We start from the raw sequence: 17,581 nt of genomic DNA, 5'->3' as shown, positions 1-17,581 counted from the left end.
TCTGTTCGTCTCACCCCCCTGCTTGCTCTTCCCATCCAATTCCAATTCTGTATTTCCTGTTGCGATTCAATCGCTCGTCGATCGGGTCGTGACAATTTGGTATCCAGAGCCAGCAAATCCACCACGAATTTTTTCTTCTCCGCTGTTTGCGCTCGTTTCCGCTCGGCGTTGATCCGTAAATCCAAGCGAAGGGTGGGAATCACTTCGGTGAATCCCGCAAAATCCCAAGCTCGGTTCGATCCGTTTGGCGAGAGCAGCAACGGCGCCCGCGAAGAATTCCGCGCAGACGCAGCAAGTGTTGATGGCTTTGGAGGCGAGCGGAGTGGAGACGAAGGCGTTGCTGGATCAAATCCTCAAGCGACTTGATGATGGCGCCGCGCTCACCAGCAAGCGCTACGACGAGCAGGTTGCCTTCAACGCCACCGTCGCGCATGATCTACAAGTCATGCGCAAGCAGCTCGACCTTACACAGGCTGATGTCGACGAAGCGCGCCAAGTGGTGTCCACGGTGGTCGCATCTGCGGCACCTCCAGCACCTACGGTGGACCACCGCGCCGCGGCGGCCGCGTTCGTGGCGTCGGGACTCGGTGTGCCGGGGTACCCGCGCCTCGCCAACGACGGAGCTCCTCTCGCTTCCGCCAACTCAGGAGGCTCCGCTCATGCGCCCGCAACCTGCTCGACAGGACCACCGCGCCGCGGCGGCCGCGTTCGTGGCGTCGGGACTCGGTGTGCCGGGGTACCCGCGCCTCGCCAACGACGGAGCTCCTCTGCTTCCGCCAACTCAGGAGGCTCCGCTCATGCGCCCGCAACCTGTTCGACGATTGTCGAGCAGCGCCCGCAGCGGGAGAACGAGGGCGACAACGGGTTCGTCAAGCCGCCGAAGCACGACTTTCCCCGTTTTGATGGTATGCTCCCTAATCTGTGGCTCGATCGCTGTGAGGCATATTTCGACATGTACCGAGTTCGTCCTCGGAATTGGGTGACTACGGCGGCAATGTATGTTGATGGACATGCCGCGCTGTGGTTGCAAGCCTACCGCCAGCAGTATCCTCAAGTCAGTTGGGCTCATTTCTCTCAGGCTGTGGTCGAAGAATTCGGACCAAATGAATTTGAGGATCAGATGCATAAATTGCTGCAGTTACGACAGACTGGTTCGGTCACAGAATATCGGGTGCAGTTTGAGGTGTATATGTACCACTTGTTGGCACTCGATCCTTCCCTGAGCACAAAATTTTTTGTGACACAGTTTGTCTTGGGTCTGAAAGATGAGTTACGAGCTGCAGTCCGCATCCAGGCACCAACTAGCATTACTCGAGCCACAGTGTTTGCCCGAATTCAGGAAGAGGAGTTAGAAGCAGTGCGACCAAGGCATCGACCACCTCCAGCAGGTCGTCCGCCACCAGCTCGCAGCTCCCTGTTCCACCTCGCCCACGCCTTGCACCCGATGAGTATGCCCGAGAAAGGCAGCTTCGTGATTTTCGGCGCGCAAACAATCAATGTTTCAAGTGTGGGGAACCTTATACTAGAGGACATCAGTGCAAACGTCAAGGAGCACAACTGTTAACAATCCAAGTGGGAGAATTTGGTGAACTCTTGGATGATGCAGCTGTTGAGGCCCTAGAATTTCTTGATGAACCAGTAGATCCTCCAGCACCAGCTATGTGTTGTATGCTTTCAGCACATGCCTTATCTAGTTCTGACACTCCAGTGTCTGCCTTTCGTTTACCAGTGCAGGTTGGAAACAAAACGATGCTGCTACTCTTGGACTCAGGTAGTTCTCATAGTTTTATAAACAAGAACTTTGCTGACAGTGCTGGACTGCAAACTGTACCAATAGCGCCAGTGGCTGTTAAGGTAGCGAATGGGCAATACATTGCCAGTGATACAATGGTCCCTGCCTTGGAGTGGAAATGTCGTGGAGCTGTATTCAAAACCGACTTGCGTGTGTTGGCATTAGGGGCGTATGATGGAGTACTAGGAAAAGACCGGCTCGACTCCTTTAGTCCAATGACATGTCACCGGAATGACAACAAAATTACTTTTGACCATGAGGGCAAAACAGATGGTCTTACAAGGCTTGTTACCGATGCAGATTTCCAGTGCAGAGCAATTGGACTTTGAAACCTTGCAGCAGTTACATGCAGATAATGAAATTTGGTCCATGGCAGTGCTTGAGAATTGGGCTGAGATTGCTGCAGATTCAGAAACTTTACCAAGTCAAATTCAAGCTATTTTGACAGATTTCAGTGATGTCTTTGCCGAGCCTGAAGGGTTGCCTCCCCACCGTCAGTATGATCATGCAGTAACATTGGAAGAAGGAGCTTCCCCACCCAATGTTAAACCCTACCGTTATTCACCAATGCAAAAAGATGAGATCGAGAGACAAGTGCAGGAGATGTTGCGCACTGGAGTTATTACCCATAGCATGAGTCCATATGCAGCCCCAGTTGCTTTTGGTTAAAAAGAAGGATGGAAGTTGGCGGTTTTGCATTGACTTCCGCAGACTGAACTTGATCACTATCAAGAATAAATTTCCACTGCCTATCGTCGATGAACTACTTGATGAATTGGCAGGGGCAACTTTCTTTTCCAAGTTGGATTTACGCGCTGGATATCATCAAATCAGAATGCGCGAGGAGGATGAAGAAAAAACTGCATTTAAAACGCATCATGGGCACTTTCACTTCCGTGTGATGCCTTTTGGCTTAACCAACGCGCCAGCAACATTTCAGTGTCTCATGAATCAGATCTTTGGAGAGTACACTCGTAAGTTTGTCATTGTCTTTCTTGATGATATTCTCGTTTACAGTTCTTCATTGCAAGAACATGAACACCATCTTCGACTGGTGTTTGAATTATTGAGGAAGAACCAGTTGTATGCCAAACTCTCCAAGTGCTCATTTTCTCAGCGTCAAATCGAGTATTTGGGCCATGTCATCTCTGCAGCAGGGGTGGCCACTGACAGCTCAAAGACGCAAGCTATGAAAGACTGGCCAGTACCTATCAGTGCTACTGAGCTTAGGGGGTTTTTGGGCCTTACAGGGTACTATCGGAAATTCGTTGCAAGGTATGGAATTATTGCAAAACCACTGACTCAGCTACTCACAAAAAAAGGATTTCAGTGGTCTGAACAAGCACAACAAGCATTTGACCAGCTTAAGCATGCTATGGTGAATACACCAGTCTTGGCATTACCAAATTTTGATCGTCCATTTTCTATTGAAACGGACGCTTGCGATACAGGCATTGGAGCAGTCTTGGTCCAAGACGCTCATCCCATTGCTTATTTCAGCAAAGCTCTCGGGGTCAAGAATCAGCAACTATCTACTTATGAAAAGGAATTCTTGGCAGTCATGATGGCAGTTGACAAATGGCGTGCTTACTTGCAGCGTGGCCCATTCACTATTGTTACTGATCATAAGAGCCTCTGTAATTTGGAGGATCAACAACTAGAAACGGATCTTCAGCGCAGAGCCATGTCCAAACTGGTGGGTATGCAGTTTAAGTTCCAATATAAAAGAGGTGCCGATAATGGTGCAGCTGATGCACCGTCTCGGGTGGGCCATTTGCTCACTCGCCAACACAATGTCCATCTCGTCACCTAAGTGGATGCAAGAAGTAGCAAATTCTTATGAGACTGATTCCGAAGCTCAACAACTGTTAACTCGTTTAGCAGTGATAAGCCCGGACGAGGAGGGTTATGCCTTGCATCAGGGAGTCATTCGTGTCAATGGTAGAATCTGGATTGGTGCTAACACTGCACTACAAACAAAATTGATCAGTGCCTTGCATAACAGTGCCGTGGGAGGCCACTCAGGCATTATGAATACCTTCCAGCGCGTGAAGAAGCTTTTTGCTTGGACTGGCTTAAAAGCAGCTGTGGAAGATTTCGTGCGCCAATGCCAGGTATGTCAACAGTCTAAACACGAGAATATTCGACCCGCCGGTACCTTGCAGCCTCTCGCTCGTGCCAACCGGACCTTGGCATGACATTTCAATGGATTTTGTGGATGGCCTGCCCAAATCAGATGGATACAATTCTATTATGGTGGTGGTAGACCGTCTAACCAAAGTAGCACACTTTGTGCCTCCGAAACATCCCTACACAGCAGATGCAAGTAGCAACAGCCTTATGGGATAATGTCATTAAACCGCATGGCATACCAATGACGATTATATCCGACCGGGACTCCATTTTCACCAGTGCTATTTGGAGAGAGCTGTTGTCTACTGCTGGTACCAAACTCGCTGTATTCTACGACTTACCATCCGCAAACGGATGGTCAGACAGAGCGAGTAAATCAGTGCTTGGAAATGTACTTGCGCTCTGCTGTTCAAGATAGTCCTCGTCAATGGCGTCGTTGGCTGCCGGCTGCAGAATTCTGGTATAATTCAAGTCACCATTCCTCTTTGTCATGTTCTCCCTTCAAAGCATTGTATGGACATGAGCCCAATTTGGGAATGATGGTGCACTGGGGCGTCACCGCGCCGAACCCCGAAGATTTCGACCGGGTAACTCACACCGACCCGCTTCGCGCTCGTATAACTCGTGCCCAGGATCGCTTCAAGAAAAAGGCTGATAAGAATCGCACAGAGCGTTCCTTTGAGGTGGGCGAGAAGGTGTTACTCAAATTGCAACCATATGCTCAGTCTACAGTTGCTAATCGACCGTGTCGAAAATTGGCTTACAAGTTCTTCGGTCCCTTTGCGGTGGAAAAAAAGGTTGGTTCACTCGCCTACAGACTGACACCGCCACCGCGAGGCTCGAGTACATCCAGCTCTTCCATGTCTCCCAGCTCAAGCCATTCACACCAAGTTACTCTCCGAGTGTTTGCTCGAACTGCCTCGTCCTCCGTGACTTGACTACGGGTGAGTTAGAACCAATTGCAGTTTTGGATCGCCGTCTCAAGAAGAAGGGCACCGAGCCGATGGTACAACCGTTGATCCAATGGTCTAGACACTCGGCACAACAAGCTACCCGGGAGGACGCTGAGGTACCGCGACTTCGCTATCCATCTCGCTCGCATCCGGGAGGGAGCTTCAACTCAAGAGGGAGCAAATGTCACACCCGAACCCGACCGAGATCATCGACAGCTCAGCTTGTGTCATACGAGAGCAAGCTATGTGGGCCAAGGGCCGTGGGTGTGGTGTTGGGCCATATGAGCCAGGACAAGTGTGTGTGCGAAGGAGTTAAATACCAGCTGCTGTAACGAAACAACTATCGAATGAATGAATATGTGGTGCTGAGCTCTCATCCTCTATCTCTGTTCGTCTCACCCCCCCCTGCTTGCTCTTCCCATCCAATTCCAATTCTGTATTTCCTGTTGCGATTCAATCGCTCGTCGATCGGGTCGTGACAGGCTGGGCGAGCTTGGAGGCGTTGGCGAGGGGGCATCAGCGGCGTGGTGTTGCGTCCAGACCGTGGGGTACTTATGTCTCTTTTTGGAGATGGTGAGTGCTTCAATCTCGAACTTTTCCCCATCCGGTTGTTGCTTTTCCGCGGTGGTAATATAGGGTCGACGCCCATTTGATTTTTGTTGCTTAGGGGTTGATTCAGTTTGATTCTAGTTGCGGAGACACAGCCCCAGCTAACTTTGGAAGATGCGTGGCAAATTCTCCGTTGATTTTTCAGAACAAAACTAGTGTTCTAGCAGGTTTACTCGCAGCAGTTCGTAGCTCTCCATCGTTGTCATTCTCCATGGATGAGCTAGTGATGGTCAACACTATAGGATGTATATTTATCAGCGCAGGTACGGTGGTGGTCATGGTGGTTTTTTCATGGTCCGTGTCTCTGTTTTAGGCTTTTAGCATGTATTTTTTTGCCGGTTGGATGCTGGCAAATGTTCCCGGTTCAGCTGCTTGAACCTCTCCTTTTTACCTGACCAACTTGGGAATTTACATGGCAGTGTTCAGCAATACATGGAAAATCTGAAATTTGTAGCGGTGGATGTATTTTTTTTCCTTTTTCTACATCTAGAATCTGATTAGTAGGTTTCCCCAAAGATTTTGGATGTAACAAATAGTAGGTTCCTCCAGATCTGGATGTGACAAATAGTAGGTTTCCTTAAAGAATGATACTGGGTATCTGTCCTTGGGGTGTTTAATCTCCTGATGTCATTTTTCTTTAACAAAAGCCAGTTGGCATGTACTTCTCCTAAGTAAAACTGTGAGCATACTTGCACCAAATCGCATTCAGATACCTGAAAGAAGCAAAGGAAAAGCAGAGTAAGGTCATCTAGACATATAGGTCGGCACATCTAATATCATCTTGTATTTAACAGTAGGATGATTAGGATTGTATTTACAAATACAATGCTCATGGTGATATAATTTTTGGCCGGGTTGACAGTGATATAATAATATGTATATATGGTGTGGTGAACTACCGAACTGGAAACACTGCAATTATATGTGCATATGATGTGGCCGCACTCCATTATCATTATTATTTTTTAAGCTTCCAATTTCGTCCTCTATGAAACGCTACTCCATTTTCCTGCTCTTCTCTGTTGTTTCTTCTGACCGGTTAGAAATTCCGCATGGGTTGTGTTGCATTGCAGGGTAACCTTCTCGAGGATCGTCAAGATGAAATCGACGGAGGACTTCTCTGGCGTGTTCTCTGGCGTGCCATACAACATGACTCTTCTCAACTGCCTCCTATCGGCGTGGTAACTAGCCAGCTCCCAACACTTGAGCTTCACAGTCTTGCATTCTACTAGCAGTAGAACTACTTGCAGCAAGACAGGCTTTGCGTGATTGGTTCTTCGTCCATGCCATTCGTGTTTTTTAACTACCACGTTGAATCTTGTGTCATACTAGTTTGCTAAGGGACAGTTGGGTCATAGTCTCATAGATGTGTAAATCCCCTGAAATTTAACTTGGTTGTACTAGTTCCATGTATTTTTCATGTTAAGTTAGTACTAATTTGAACACAATCATATGCATGTGTTTAAACTATAGATGTATGTTTATATTTTCATCATGTAATTTTCAGTGTATGGACTGTTTTTGGTCTGTAACTTACTAACTTCTTTGTGCATTGACTTATGGTATGGTTAGGCCGCGGGACGGAGGAGTTCGAAACTGTTTCCAATTCGCGCAGCGTTGGGTTTACATACGTCGGTGGCTCGGTGCACGCCGCGTCTCGGAGATCCAATAGGATGCATAATACTTGCACGTGAATTAATCCAATCTTTAAATTTCATTTATATACATAAGAAAACAAAGGCATGTTAAAAAAATAAAATGTGAAAGTTTGGAGGAGTTTCTCGAAAAGATATAAAAAACGGGAATGTTAACAAAGAATTTGTTAGTAAATCTAGAATGTAGAAAACAAATAAGAAGTAATCCCTTCGTTCTGAAATAAATAACCCGATTTGTCTAGTTTTGCATGAATCTATATGCATGTTAACGTGTGTACATAAGTGCGAATCTAGAAGGACGGAAGTAGTAGTAATAGAGAAAACCGTGAATTAGAGAAATTTCACAAATATTTCATGAAAAATCACCCGTTTCTTGTTTTATTTGAATGTTTTTGGACTTAAACCCAACCTTTAAAGTTCAATTATAAATTAAAAAAACAATATCAAGTTGAAAAATATAATAGTTTGGTTGAATTCTCAAAAAGATATTAAAAATGGGAATATTAACGAGGAATTTCCTAGCAATGTAGAATATAGAAGGAAAATAGGAATTAGTAATAAACAAAACCACTAAATTAGAGGAATTTCATAAATAATTCATAAACATCGTCATGTTTCTTGTTTTTTATGAATATTTATTGTTTTTTTAATAGATAATGAACATTTCTTGTCTCAGTGTTTTGACGAGGGGACATTTGCTGTGCGGACTGCAAGTTCGTTATTACCACACGCTCACATGCTTAGTTGCTTGTAATTAATCATAAGCCCCGAAGAAGCTTCTGCAATAACCTTTTTGTCCCCATCATCTGTGGTACCTTTCGTGTTGGATGCATACTTATTAGCAAATCCAACGTTTAAAATGTAATAATTTATTTTGAAACCCTAGCATTTTGAAAAAAACAATTTTTGAGGAATATCTTGAAAAAATAGCATAGAATGTGAAGACGCTAAGAAGGAAAGAAATAGTAGTAAAAATTATAGAATATAAATAAGAATAATATCAACTATTAGAGAAAATCGGTGAAATGGGGATATTTTACAAATAATTCATGAAAACCACCATGTTTTTTTTTAGATTCCCGTTTTTTTAATTACCAGATTGCAACGATGTGATCGGAGATCATAATCACACAAAGACACATATATTTTTACCTAGGTTTAGGTCGCGATGTGCTAATCCCTACATCCTGCAACTATCCCCTATATGACCAAGGAACGCTTGGAGTCGATGGTGCAGACGGTGGCGTCGCTGCGGGAGTGGTCGCCTTCCTCCATGGACAAGGTATATGAAGTATGGACGACGGTAAATGTGCTGAAATTCAGGTGGGCTGAGCTGGCCGGCGGCGGCATACCTTTGGCCGGAGACCTCACTTCTTAGTTAGGGAGTGATCATGTCAGGTGCACGAATGAGAATGGCAAGGTCTCCACCGTGGTGTCAATGCCGCTGTCGAGGCTACAGATGGATAGATTTAGGAGTAAAATACATGGGAGATCATCAAACTTGAACTCCTAGTTCACTATGGTCACTGTACTGTGAAATACGCAAATTACGGTCACTAAATACGCACAGTGTTTCATCGGAGGTCACCGAAGCATGTACAACTTTGTATTTGCTGGTGTGGCACGGAGTTAGACCCCACCTGTCAGCCCCCTATCATCTGCAGGGACTATCGTCCGATAAAAAGAAAAAAGGGTTAAATAGCAAAGTTGAGGAATCGGATAAGGATCTAAAAAAAGAAAAAAAGAAAAGGCCCATGGCCGAGCAGCACTACCTCCGGCCTTCCTTATCGTCATCAGTCATCACCGCCTCCGGCCTTCCGCCGCCACTAGGAGGGGAGCCGCTCTCCGACCTTGACGTCGGGGACGGCCACGTCCAGCGCGAGGCAGGGGCGGGGCACCGCCGGCCGAGGAAAGTGCAGGGGAGGGGGGCTGCGCCGTACGGGACGGGACTCTTCCCCATTTGCGCCATGGCCGGCCTCGAGCCCTTCCAGGCGGCGGCGTGGAGTGCCATGGCGGTGGAGGCCGGAGCGGGGGGCCTCCCGGCGGCGGCGCGCGGAGTTCGCTGGCTGGATGGACGCCGCTCCCTCGCCCGCTACATCGTCCTCTCTCCTCCAGATGTGGCGCGAGCTCGAGCACCACCGTGACGAAGGGCACACAAGGGATCCGCGCCGGCAGGAGGGGCATACTCGCCGGCAAGGACGGGCGCGCCGCCCACCGGAGCTCTCGTGGAGATGGCCTTTTTTTAATTTGACGCTTGTCAAAGTTTTCAATTTAGCTCTTTTACCTTTTATTTGCAAAACAGGCAATATTAACACCAGCTGGGCCTGGCATGTGGGGTTGACCAGTGCCACATCAGCATATACGGAGCTATACAGGCTCGGGTGACCTTCGATGAAGCACTTAGCGTATTCAGTCACCGTAATTTCCGTATTTCATAGTTAAGTGACCGTAGTGAACTAGGGACTCAAGTTCAGTGACCTCCTATGTATTTTACTCTAGATTTAGAGACGGCATCGCGCTATGGCTAAGCGACAAAGATGAAGAGAAGAATTTAACTCTAATGAGCTCCCTATAGAGAAGCTTATATGGAATCTGTGATACTCTTCACCGGCTATTGGGAGGTGAGGAAGATCAAAGTATTAATCAGCCCATGTCGGACACACATATGATGTTCACATCTATTGTTTTTAAAGTTCGGTTATGAAGTGTAGTGCAACATTTATTAGGATTTAGATACATATTATTCAATTCATACAATTCTATAGATAAATTGTGTGAGTCTCCGGTTTCAGCCAAACCTGTATTCTTAAGTGTAATTCAATATTTTTGTTTTTGTTTCTTAAATATGTTTCTTATAGTGTGTTATGGTTGCATGTGTCCAACTGTTTAGTACTACCTCGTTACGACTGGGTTCTAAATTGTTTCGGGATTTAAACTCGATAAGATTCAGGAGAGTAAGATGGACCTATCTCGAATTTAAATCTGTAATCGGTAATGGAATTACAAAGCTAACTTTCTCCAAATATATTATCATTTTCAAGTTTTAGAACAAAAACTTTAATACGAATCGGCAAAAGAACTTCACAAGATATTAAATTTACCGTAGCAGTTGAGCATGAATCTAGGAGCGAAGAATCGGTCACACGCGCCATGCTCGACTTCGCTAAACCCACACCTCTCAACAAGTGACAGGACAGTTCAACAAAACAGGTGACAGCTGGTGGGACCGCGTGTGGATCCGGCCTCCCGATTCCACGAGAATCTCTCCCGTCGTTCGTTACTTCACTCCCTGCTTGCGTCGCCATGAACCGTCTCTCCCAGTTCACTCGACCACCTCGCATCACAAAACTCGCAGCCTCGCAGATAATCTAATTCTGCTCGCTGATCAACCAACTTCTCGTTATCCCGATAGATTCTGATTCGTTGGAGGAAGTAGATCGATCGATCGATCGATGGGGTCGTCGTTCAAATTGGAGTGGGGGCCGGCGATCTGCATGGTGCTGATCGAGCTGTTCACGACGGGGCAGATGCTGCTCACCAAGGTTGTCGTCGACGCCGGCCTCTTCGTCTTCGCCCTCCTCACCTATCGTTTCTTCCTCGGCGCCGCGCTGGTCGTCCCTTTGGCCATGATCTTCGAGCGGTCAGTATTTTAATTACTATGTGAGTTCTGTTTTGAACCATTATATATGTTCTTCCCTGCTCGAGCAATACCGCGATCTAGTATATTTTTCTTCTCCACTCATTCCTGCTTTTTTTTTCTTTTTCTCACTCATAGCTCACGTGTCGTTATTATACATACTCATATGCAAGAGCGTACACGTATGTGCAAACCATGCATTTTGTCATAATACTACTATATATAAAAGCTGACCACTTTTGCTTCAACCTCATTCACTTGGTTACTGTTGATGCACATGAATAGTACCATATGAAAATTGCTACATGAACACTACTTTTGGAAAAAATAAAACCATCTCTTAACTATTTTAACCTAGCAAAATACTACTACCTTCTTCTACGTTATCTTGAAAATATATAGTAACTTCACATATATATCTGTCACCTATACTACTGTCATCTCTTAGCCGGAGAAATACTACAACCCTTTTAAATTGTATCTTTGGAAAAATATATTCCTCCACCCTCCTCCGTCTCTTTTAGCCGGGAGAAATACTATCTGCGAACAAAAAACACTTCACTGCCTCTTTTTGCTGGGAAAATAAATGGTATGCCCTCACAAAAATGATTTTCCACGCTGGCAGTATTTAAAGACTCTCATGGTAATTTCTCGAAGCAGTAACTACCTATAATTTCCCAAAAATCAATTTCTCGATGCAATCCTTGAACATCAACAGTAGTTTTCCGGTGTCCACTATGAAATAGATCATTAAGTACCTAATATTTAATTATTTAAGGGCGAAAAGCTGACCACTTTTGCTTCAACCTCATTCACTTGGTTACTGTTGATGCACATGAATAGTACCATATGAAAATTGCTACATGAACACTACTTTTGGAAAAAATAAAATCATCTCTTAACTTTTTTAACCTAGCAAAATACTACTACCTTCTTCTACGTTATCTTGAAAATATATAGTAACTTCACATATATATCTGTCACTTATACTACTGTCATCTCTTAGCCGGAGAAATACTACAACCCTTTTAAATTGTATCTTTGGAAAAATATATTCCTCCACCCTCCTCCGTCTCTTTTAGCCGGGAGAAATACTATCTGCGAACAAAAAAATACTTCACTGCCTCTTTTTGCTGGGAAAATAAATGGTATGCCCTCACAAAAATGATTTTCCACGCTGGCAGTATTTAAAGACTCTCATGGTAATTTCTCGAAGCAGTAACTACCTATAATTTCCCAAAAATCAATTTCTCGATGCAATCCTTGAACATCAACAGTAGTTTTCCGGTGTCCACTATGAAATAGATCATTAAGTACCTAATATTTAATTATTTAAGGGCGCATATTCCATCGACGATAATTTCTCAACAGTGTAAAAGTGTGGTAATTTCAACCTCAAGTTTAGATTCGGCAGTAATTTTCCAGGAGATGAAACTACCTATATTTTTCTAGAAAGCAATTTCTCAGTATACATCTTGAACATTGCCGATGTCAACTACGAAACACGCCGTTAAATACCTACTATTAATTTTTGAAGGCCCGCATATTTGTCCACCGGTCATTTTGCAACGATGCACAAGGGTAGTAATTTTTACACGTACCTTCAACCTCAACCGTGGTTCTGGACAGTGATTACCCGCAGATATTCCTTTAGTAGTTCATAATTCTTCAATGGTGATTCAATAAAAGTACAACATCCGACCCCACTTTTACTCGGGGAAAATAATGTTGTGTTCTTCTACGGTAACATCGAAAATATACACTTACTTCACCATCCGTCACATTTCACCTGAGATGATCTTCTTTTACTCTATCACCCGTTGCCTCTTTCGGCCGGAGAAATGCTACCATTTCCTTTTGTAGCAACATCGAAAACAAAATCACTCCAACATCCGTCGCCTATTTCACCGGCACTTTTGCGGTACTTCAGTAACCCCTGATATTGTTTTATTTCTACAATATTTTAACCAACGAGTTAGAAACAAAAGCACTGAACCATTCGCCGCCAATTTCACTGGCATTTCCGCGATACTTCAGCAGTCCAAATATTGTATTATTTCTACAAAAGTGTAACCAACGGTCTTGATACCAAATGCGCGGTCCAGTTCTAGATGTTTATTCAGATTTTTTTTTGAAAAGGAATTTGGCACTATTAAACCTAAAAAACATTTTTTTTAAGAATATCGCACGGCAGACAACACGGGCGCGGCGTGCGCCGCGCCGCAAACTTCCTAGTCTTCCCTGATGGACACAGGCACTGAGTTTGGCGGTAGAAATTGTTACTTTGCTAGCATAGTATCAAATCCAACCACGCTAGCTTTTTTTTTCGAAATGAGGGTATACATCGGCTTCTGCATCACGATGATGCACACGGTCATTTATTGGAAAACCACGCTAGCTATATATGCCACACATATTGCCTAGGATCTCCAGGGTCTTCCATGGTGGATAGTGCCTTGTTTCTGAGTTTTTTTGCGAGAAAGATCGGGATCTATTTCATGAGTTCATAAGAAGTAGAAATCACCCAAACATAACAGAAATTACATCGAGGTTATTGGACCACCTAACAACCACTACTGCTGCCAGATCGAGCCGCCGATGTCGCCACTCCCTTACCGGAGACCTAGCCTGACGATGTTGATGACAGTTGGAAAGTCTTCGTGCACGTGCCCCTAAGGACTAGCGCCCCAGAGATGAAGTCGCTGCAATTGAACCCTTGAATTGATCTGAAGCTTCTAACACTAAACCTCTACCACACATTGACGAGATCCACCACTCCATGGAAGCGGTGACCAGACGAATCCCTGCCCTCCTCAACGCCACCGACGAGATCGCTGCCGACGATATGGACGAGGAGGCGGGAATACCTTATTCTTGATCCGCACAATGCCGCCATAGCCACCATAGCAATGATGCAGATTGACCAAACTCTAATTTTAGGGACCTTCTGTTGCGCGGAGCGCAAGTCCAAGGTCCCCACCCCGTCCCACCACTAGAGCAGCTAGTAGAGGAGGCGGGGATCCATCGATTCCGGGGCGTAGACGGCAAGGACGAGGCAGATGGGTGGCGGCGGCTGCTAGGGTTTCCACCCTAGCCGCCGCCCTCTCTATTTTTCTTTTACGGGAGGGACGCGTGCACCAGATATATTCAATTATTTCCTCTCCTTGTTTCTGAGTTGATCTCATCCAAGTAACCAATCCGGTTTTATGCATGGAATGTGTGGAGCTCAACATGTCTGGGAGCACAGGAGAACTTGCTAATATTATGTGCCGACCTTTACTGAGTGTATCTCATTTCGATGTAGAGGCCTCATCCTCCTTTTCGAAAAAAAGAGGTGGCTCTCTAAATCCTCCGCGAAATGAGTATTTTACAGAAAACTGAGAAGGAATTGTGACAAGCTGCTTAGAGTATTGGCTCTAGCTTCTTTATTCTTTAGTAGATTAGTAAAATGTATTTCTCCATGTAAGTAGGTTCTGATAATAACATAAAACAGAGGACGTGGGTATAGTCCAGTTGTTGGGGTCGCAGTGGCGCACCCCAACGACCAGAGTTTGAATCCTTTCAGGAACGAATTTCTGGAATTCTCACGCCGAGGTCCCGCTTCTACTATATCATTTATTGTCTACTTCCTCCTAGCATTAATTTATTTTTGATAATAACATCAAACAATATGATGAAACTACTTTATTTATATATCAATAATTCGGCAGAAGATGGGATTTTCGGCCAATTAGCATCATTCATAGCTTGGCTAAGTTATTTTCCAAGATCTTGCCTCCATCCGATAATGGATTCCCTAGTCAGCACGAATCTGTTTGCATTCATCAAGTAAAATAGCTTGTGTGAAAACTTCATCCTAGTGCGTCATATGGCGAGGACGATCAACTCTGGAAGGGAAAATGGCGTTGTTTTCAAATTGGATATTTCTCGCGCTTTTGGCTCCCTCTCCTGATCTTTTCTCATTGAAGTCCTTAGGCAATTGAGTTTCCCTGAATCTTGGTTGCGATGCATAGTTAGCCACACTGCTCTACACGACAGGCACTTTGAGTGGCAGTTAACGGAGTGACAAACATTCAAGGATAGCGGCGAGATCCAACCTCGCGTATGTTATTTGTCCTACGAATGCAAGTTCTGACAGTTCTTATTATCAAGGCAACGGGGGAGAATCTCTTCTCTGTGAATAATGGCTGCTCTGCTATTAAGAGATTATCCATCTACGCTGACTATGTAAATCCCTTTGTCAAGCCAACATTTCAGGGTTTTGTGATGGTGAAGGAAATTCTGCAAAAAATTTATGAACACTTCGGCCTTAAAGTATAGTGTCGCAAGTCCTCGGCGTATGCTCAGAGGAGATGATCATGGCAAGAATCTGATACAGAGGCTGTTTCGATGCCAGATTACCAGTTTTCCGATTAATTAAGCATCTAGGTCTTCAACTAGCTCTACGACTACTCACCAAAGCTGAATGGCAACCTATCTTGGATATGTTCTTTGAGAAGTTAGCTCTAACTATTATTATTTGTTAGCATAATTTTCTGCTCTTGTTGTAGTATAACAAGAAACGTTTTGCAACTATTTGTAAAATTTTCCTACAGTAGAGAAACATTTCCCAAATATTTATTTGGTTACCCTTATCACCTGATGTAGAGGGAAGTTGAAGGAGCTTAAATTGAAGGCATTCATATGGATTTTCACCAGTGCACTTGTTGGGTGAGTGGAATTATTTCATCACAGTGCTCACCAGATCTCAGTTCATCAATAGTTTTCATAAATATCTATGAAAATAGCTTTTTTATATATTGCTTGTTGCTTATTTCCAGATTCACAATTCCTGGTTTGTACTACATTGGCCTTGGAGACACATCACCAGGATACGCAATTAACTTCTATAACATCATTCCGATCGCCACATTCATCCTCGCGGTCCTTTGCAGGTAAAAAAGATGAAAATACAGTTGAAAACACCGAAAAGAGAGATGCAGGGGTTAGATATGTCCTGACTGTGTTTTAACTTTTTTCAGAAAGGAACCATTGAACATGAGGACCCTGGTGGGGAACATTAAGGTGGCCGGAACCCTAGTGTGCGTAGGAGGCACACTGGTGATCAGCCTGTACAAGGGCAAGGTGCTGCACCTCTGGCCGACCAACATCATCGGCTACTACCCGAAGGCAGACGGAAGCAAAATTGGGCACCACCATGTCCGTGGAACCGTCTTGCTCATCACCAGCTGCCTCAGCCTTGCCGTGTGGTACACAGTGCAGGTGTACATAAGCTAAATCAACTCGATCACAACTGTGAATTTACTAATATTAACTAACTCTCTTTGATTCTTAAGCAGTGGCCAATGCAGCTTATGTGTGTCTTTTATGAACAGGCTCAGATGCTAAAAGTGTTCCCATACAAGTACTGGTCGACGGTGTGCACGTGCTTCGTGGGGAGCATCCAAATGGCCGTCGTGGGGGTTATCATGAACAGAGAAAAGGCGACATGGGAGCTCAAATGGAACATGAGCTTGCTCACCATTGTGTACTCGGTAAACCTATTTCTTTTGATGCGCATCAGTTTGTAGCTCTCGGGGCTTCCTAGCCTGGACCTGGAGTACACCCCTTGCTGTCAATCAGTCTGTACCTCCCAGTTGAAGGATTTGTTTTTTTGGCTGCAGGCGATACTCAATACTGCTGCCAAGTTTGTGATGATTTCGTGGGTCGTCACGAAGCGCGGTCCCACCTACCCATCCATGTTTTGTGCCGTGTCAGTGTTCTTCACTACAGTTCTTGACTCGCTGCTTCTCGGCCATGATCTGTCTGTTGGGAGGTATTCTTGCCCGTTCTCCATTCGCTTTTCATGAATTTCAATACTGGATAGGCGTTGTTAGGATCAAATTTGGATTTTAGGAAAGATAGAAATATATATACACGAAGATGTGCTTTGCCAATGCCTAAAATGTTTCCCTAAATTTTTTTTGCCGATTTTCCTTGGAAATAATACATTGATCTGTTTGTATGGATGCAGTATCCTCGGCATGTTTATGATTCTAGCTGGGCTCTACCTTTTCCTATGGGGAAAAAGAAAAGAATCGGTGCCTCTGGGTGAAGAAAACCTGAAGGAACAAATGCAATTTCAAAGTGGAGACGAGAACAAGAAATCGGTATCAAACGTATGACTGCTTTCTCTGGCGATATAACAAAAGATATTATGCAGGGTTTTTTTGTGTTTATGAAGAACTGTAGATCTATATATGCGTAAGCTAGAAAAAAGGTGTATCTCTCGCATGTATTAGCTGTCTTTATTATAGTTGGTTTTATTTAAGACATGTACTGAAACTCTGAAAGCCACAAGATGACACATCTAATCCTCAGTTTTGTAGCACTTCTCTTTGATTTATCTACCAAAACAAAGTCCCTCAAACATCAAGGGCCTCTCTCAAGGAATGAATCAAATGTTGTCCCCATTTTATCATATTTTATCTATTTCAGGAAGGTGGACAAATTAATGAGGATGGACACTTTACCATGGTACCCAAGGCTGTTCGTCATTTGTTCATTTCATCATTTTTTTTTCATTTTCCTCTCTATTCGACAATATCTTTGACACATATAATATGTAAAAAATAATTGAAGACATATAAATTCAACAATAATTCAAACTCCTAAACTTATTAAAAAATTATTACATTTTTTAATCATATAAATGCACACAAAAGTGGCATGCAAATTTTAAATTGTGCATTAAAAAACAATTTTTAGTAACATTATCCACAAATTCACATGATTCTGTCCTATTGTTTATAATTCGTAGCAT

The 17,581-nt window shown here is 44.3% G+C and overlaps 1 protein-coding gene and 1 pseudogene across 1 annotated transcript; both read left to right on the top strand.

Annotated features, from left to right (window-relative positions):
- The first annotated feature begins 301 nt into the window (after positions 1 to 301).
- LOC124647387 lies at positions 302 to 6,719 on the top strand (annotated as a pseudogene).
- A 3,875-nt stretch (positions 6,720 to 10,594) lies between these two features.
- Positions 10,595 to 16,943, top strand: LOC124647386 (WAT1-related protein At1g44800-like). Its single transcript, XM_047187341.1, has 5 exons — positions 10,595 to 10,782; positions 15,600 to 15,713; positions 15,801 to 16,041; positions 16,443 to 16,594; positions 16,793 to 16,943. Exons 1-5 carry the CDS (start codon positions 10,595 to 10,597, stop codon positions 16,941 to 16,943), a joined length of 846 nt encoding a protein of 281 aa, XP_047043297.1.
- The last annotated feature ends 638 nt before the right edge of the window (positions 16,944 to 17,581 follow it).

The sequence above is a fragment of the Lolium rigidum genome, chromosome 4 (assembly GCF_022539505.1).
Source record: "Lolium rigidum isolate FL_2022 chromosome 4, APGP_CSIRO_Lrig_0.1, whole genome shotgun sequence".
Lineage (NCBI taxonomy): Eukaryota > Viridiplantae > Streptophyta > Magnoliopsida > Poales > Poaceae > Lolium > Lolium rigidum.
This window is presented reverse-complemented; position numbering and strand designations above follow the sequence as displayed.

Excerpts from the sequence above, each read along its gene's own strand:
- LOC124647386 (XM_047187341.1), top strand. The coding sequence starts at position 10,595 with ATGGGGTCGTCGTTCAAATTGGAGTGGGGGCCGGCGATCTGCATGGTG. Across the intron at positions 10,783-15,599 it reads TTGGCCATGATCTTCGAGCG|ATTCACAATTCCTGGTTTGT; the intron begins GTCAGTATTTTA and ends GCTTATTTCCAG. Across the intron at positions 16,595-16,792 it reads CATGATCTGTCTGTTGGGAG|TATCCTCGGCATGTTTATGA; the intron begins GTATTCTTGCCC and ends GTATGGATGCAG.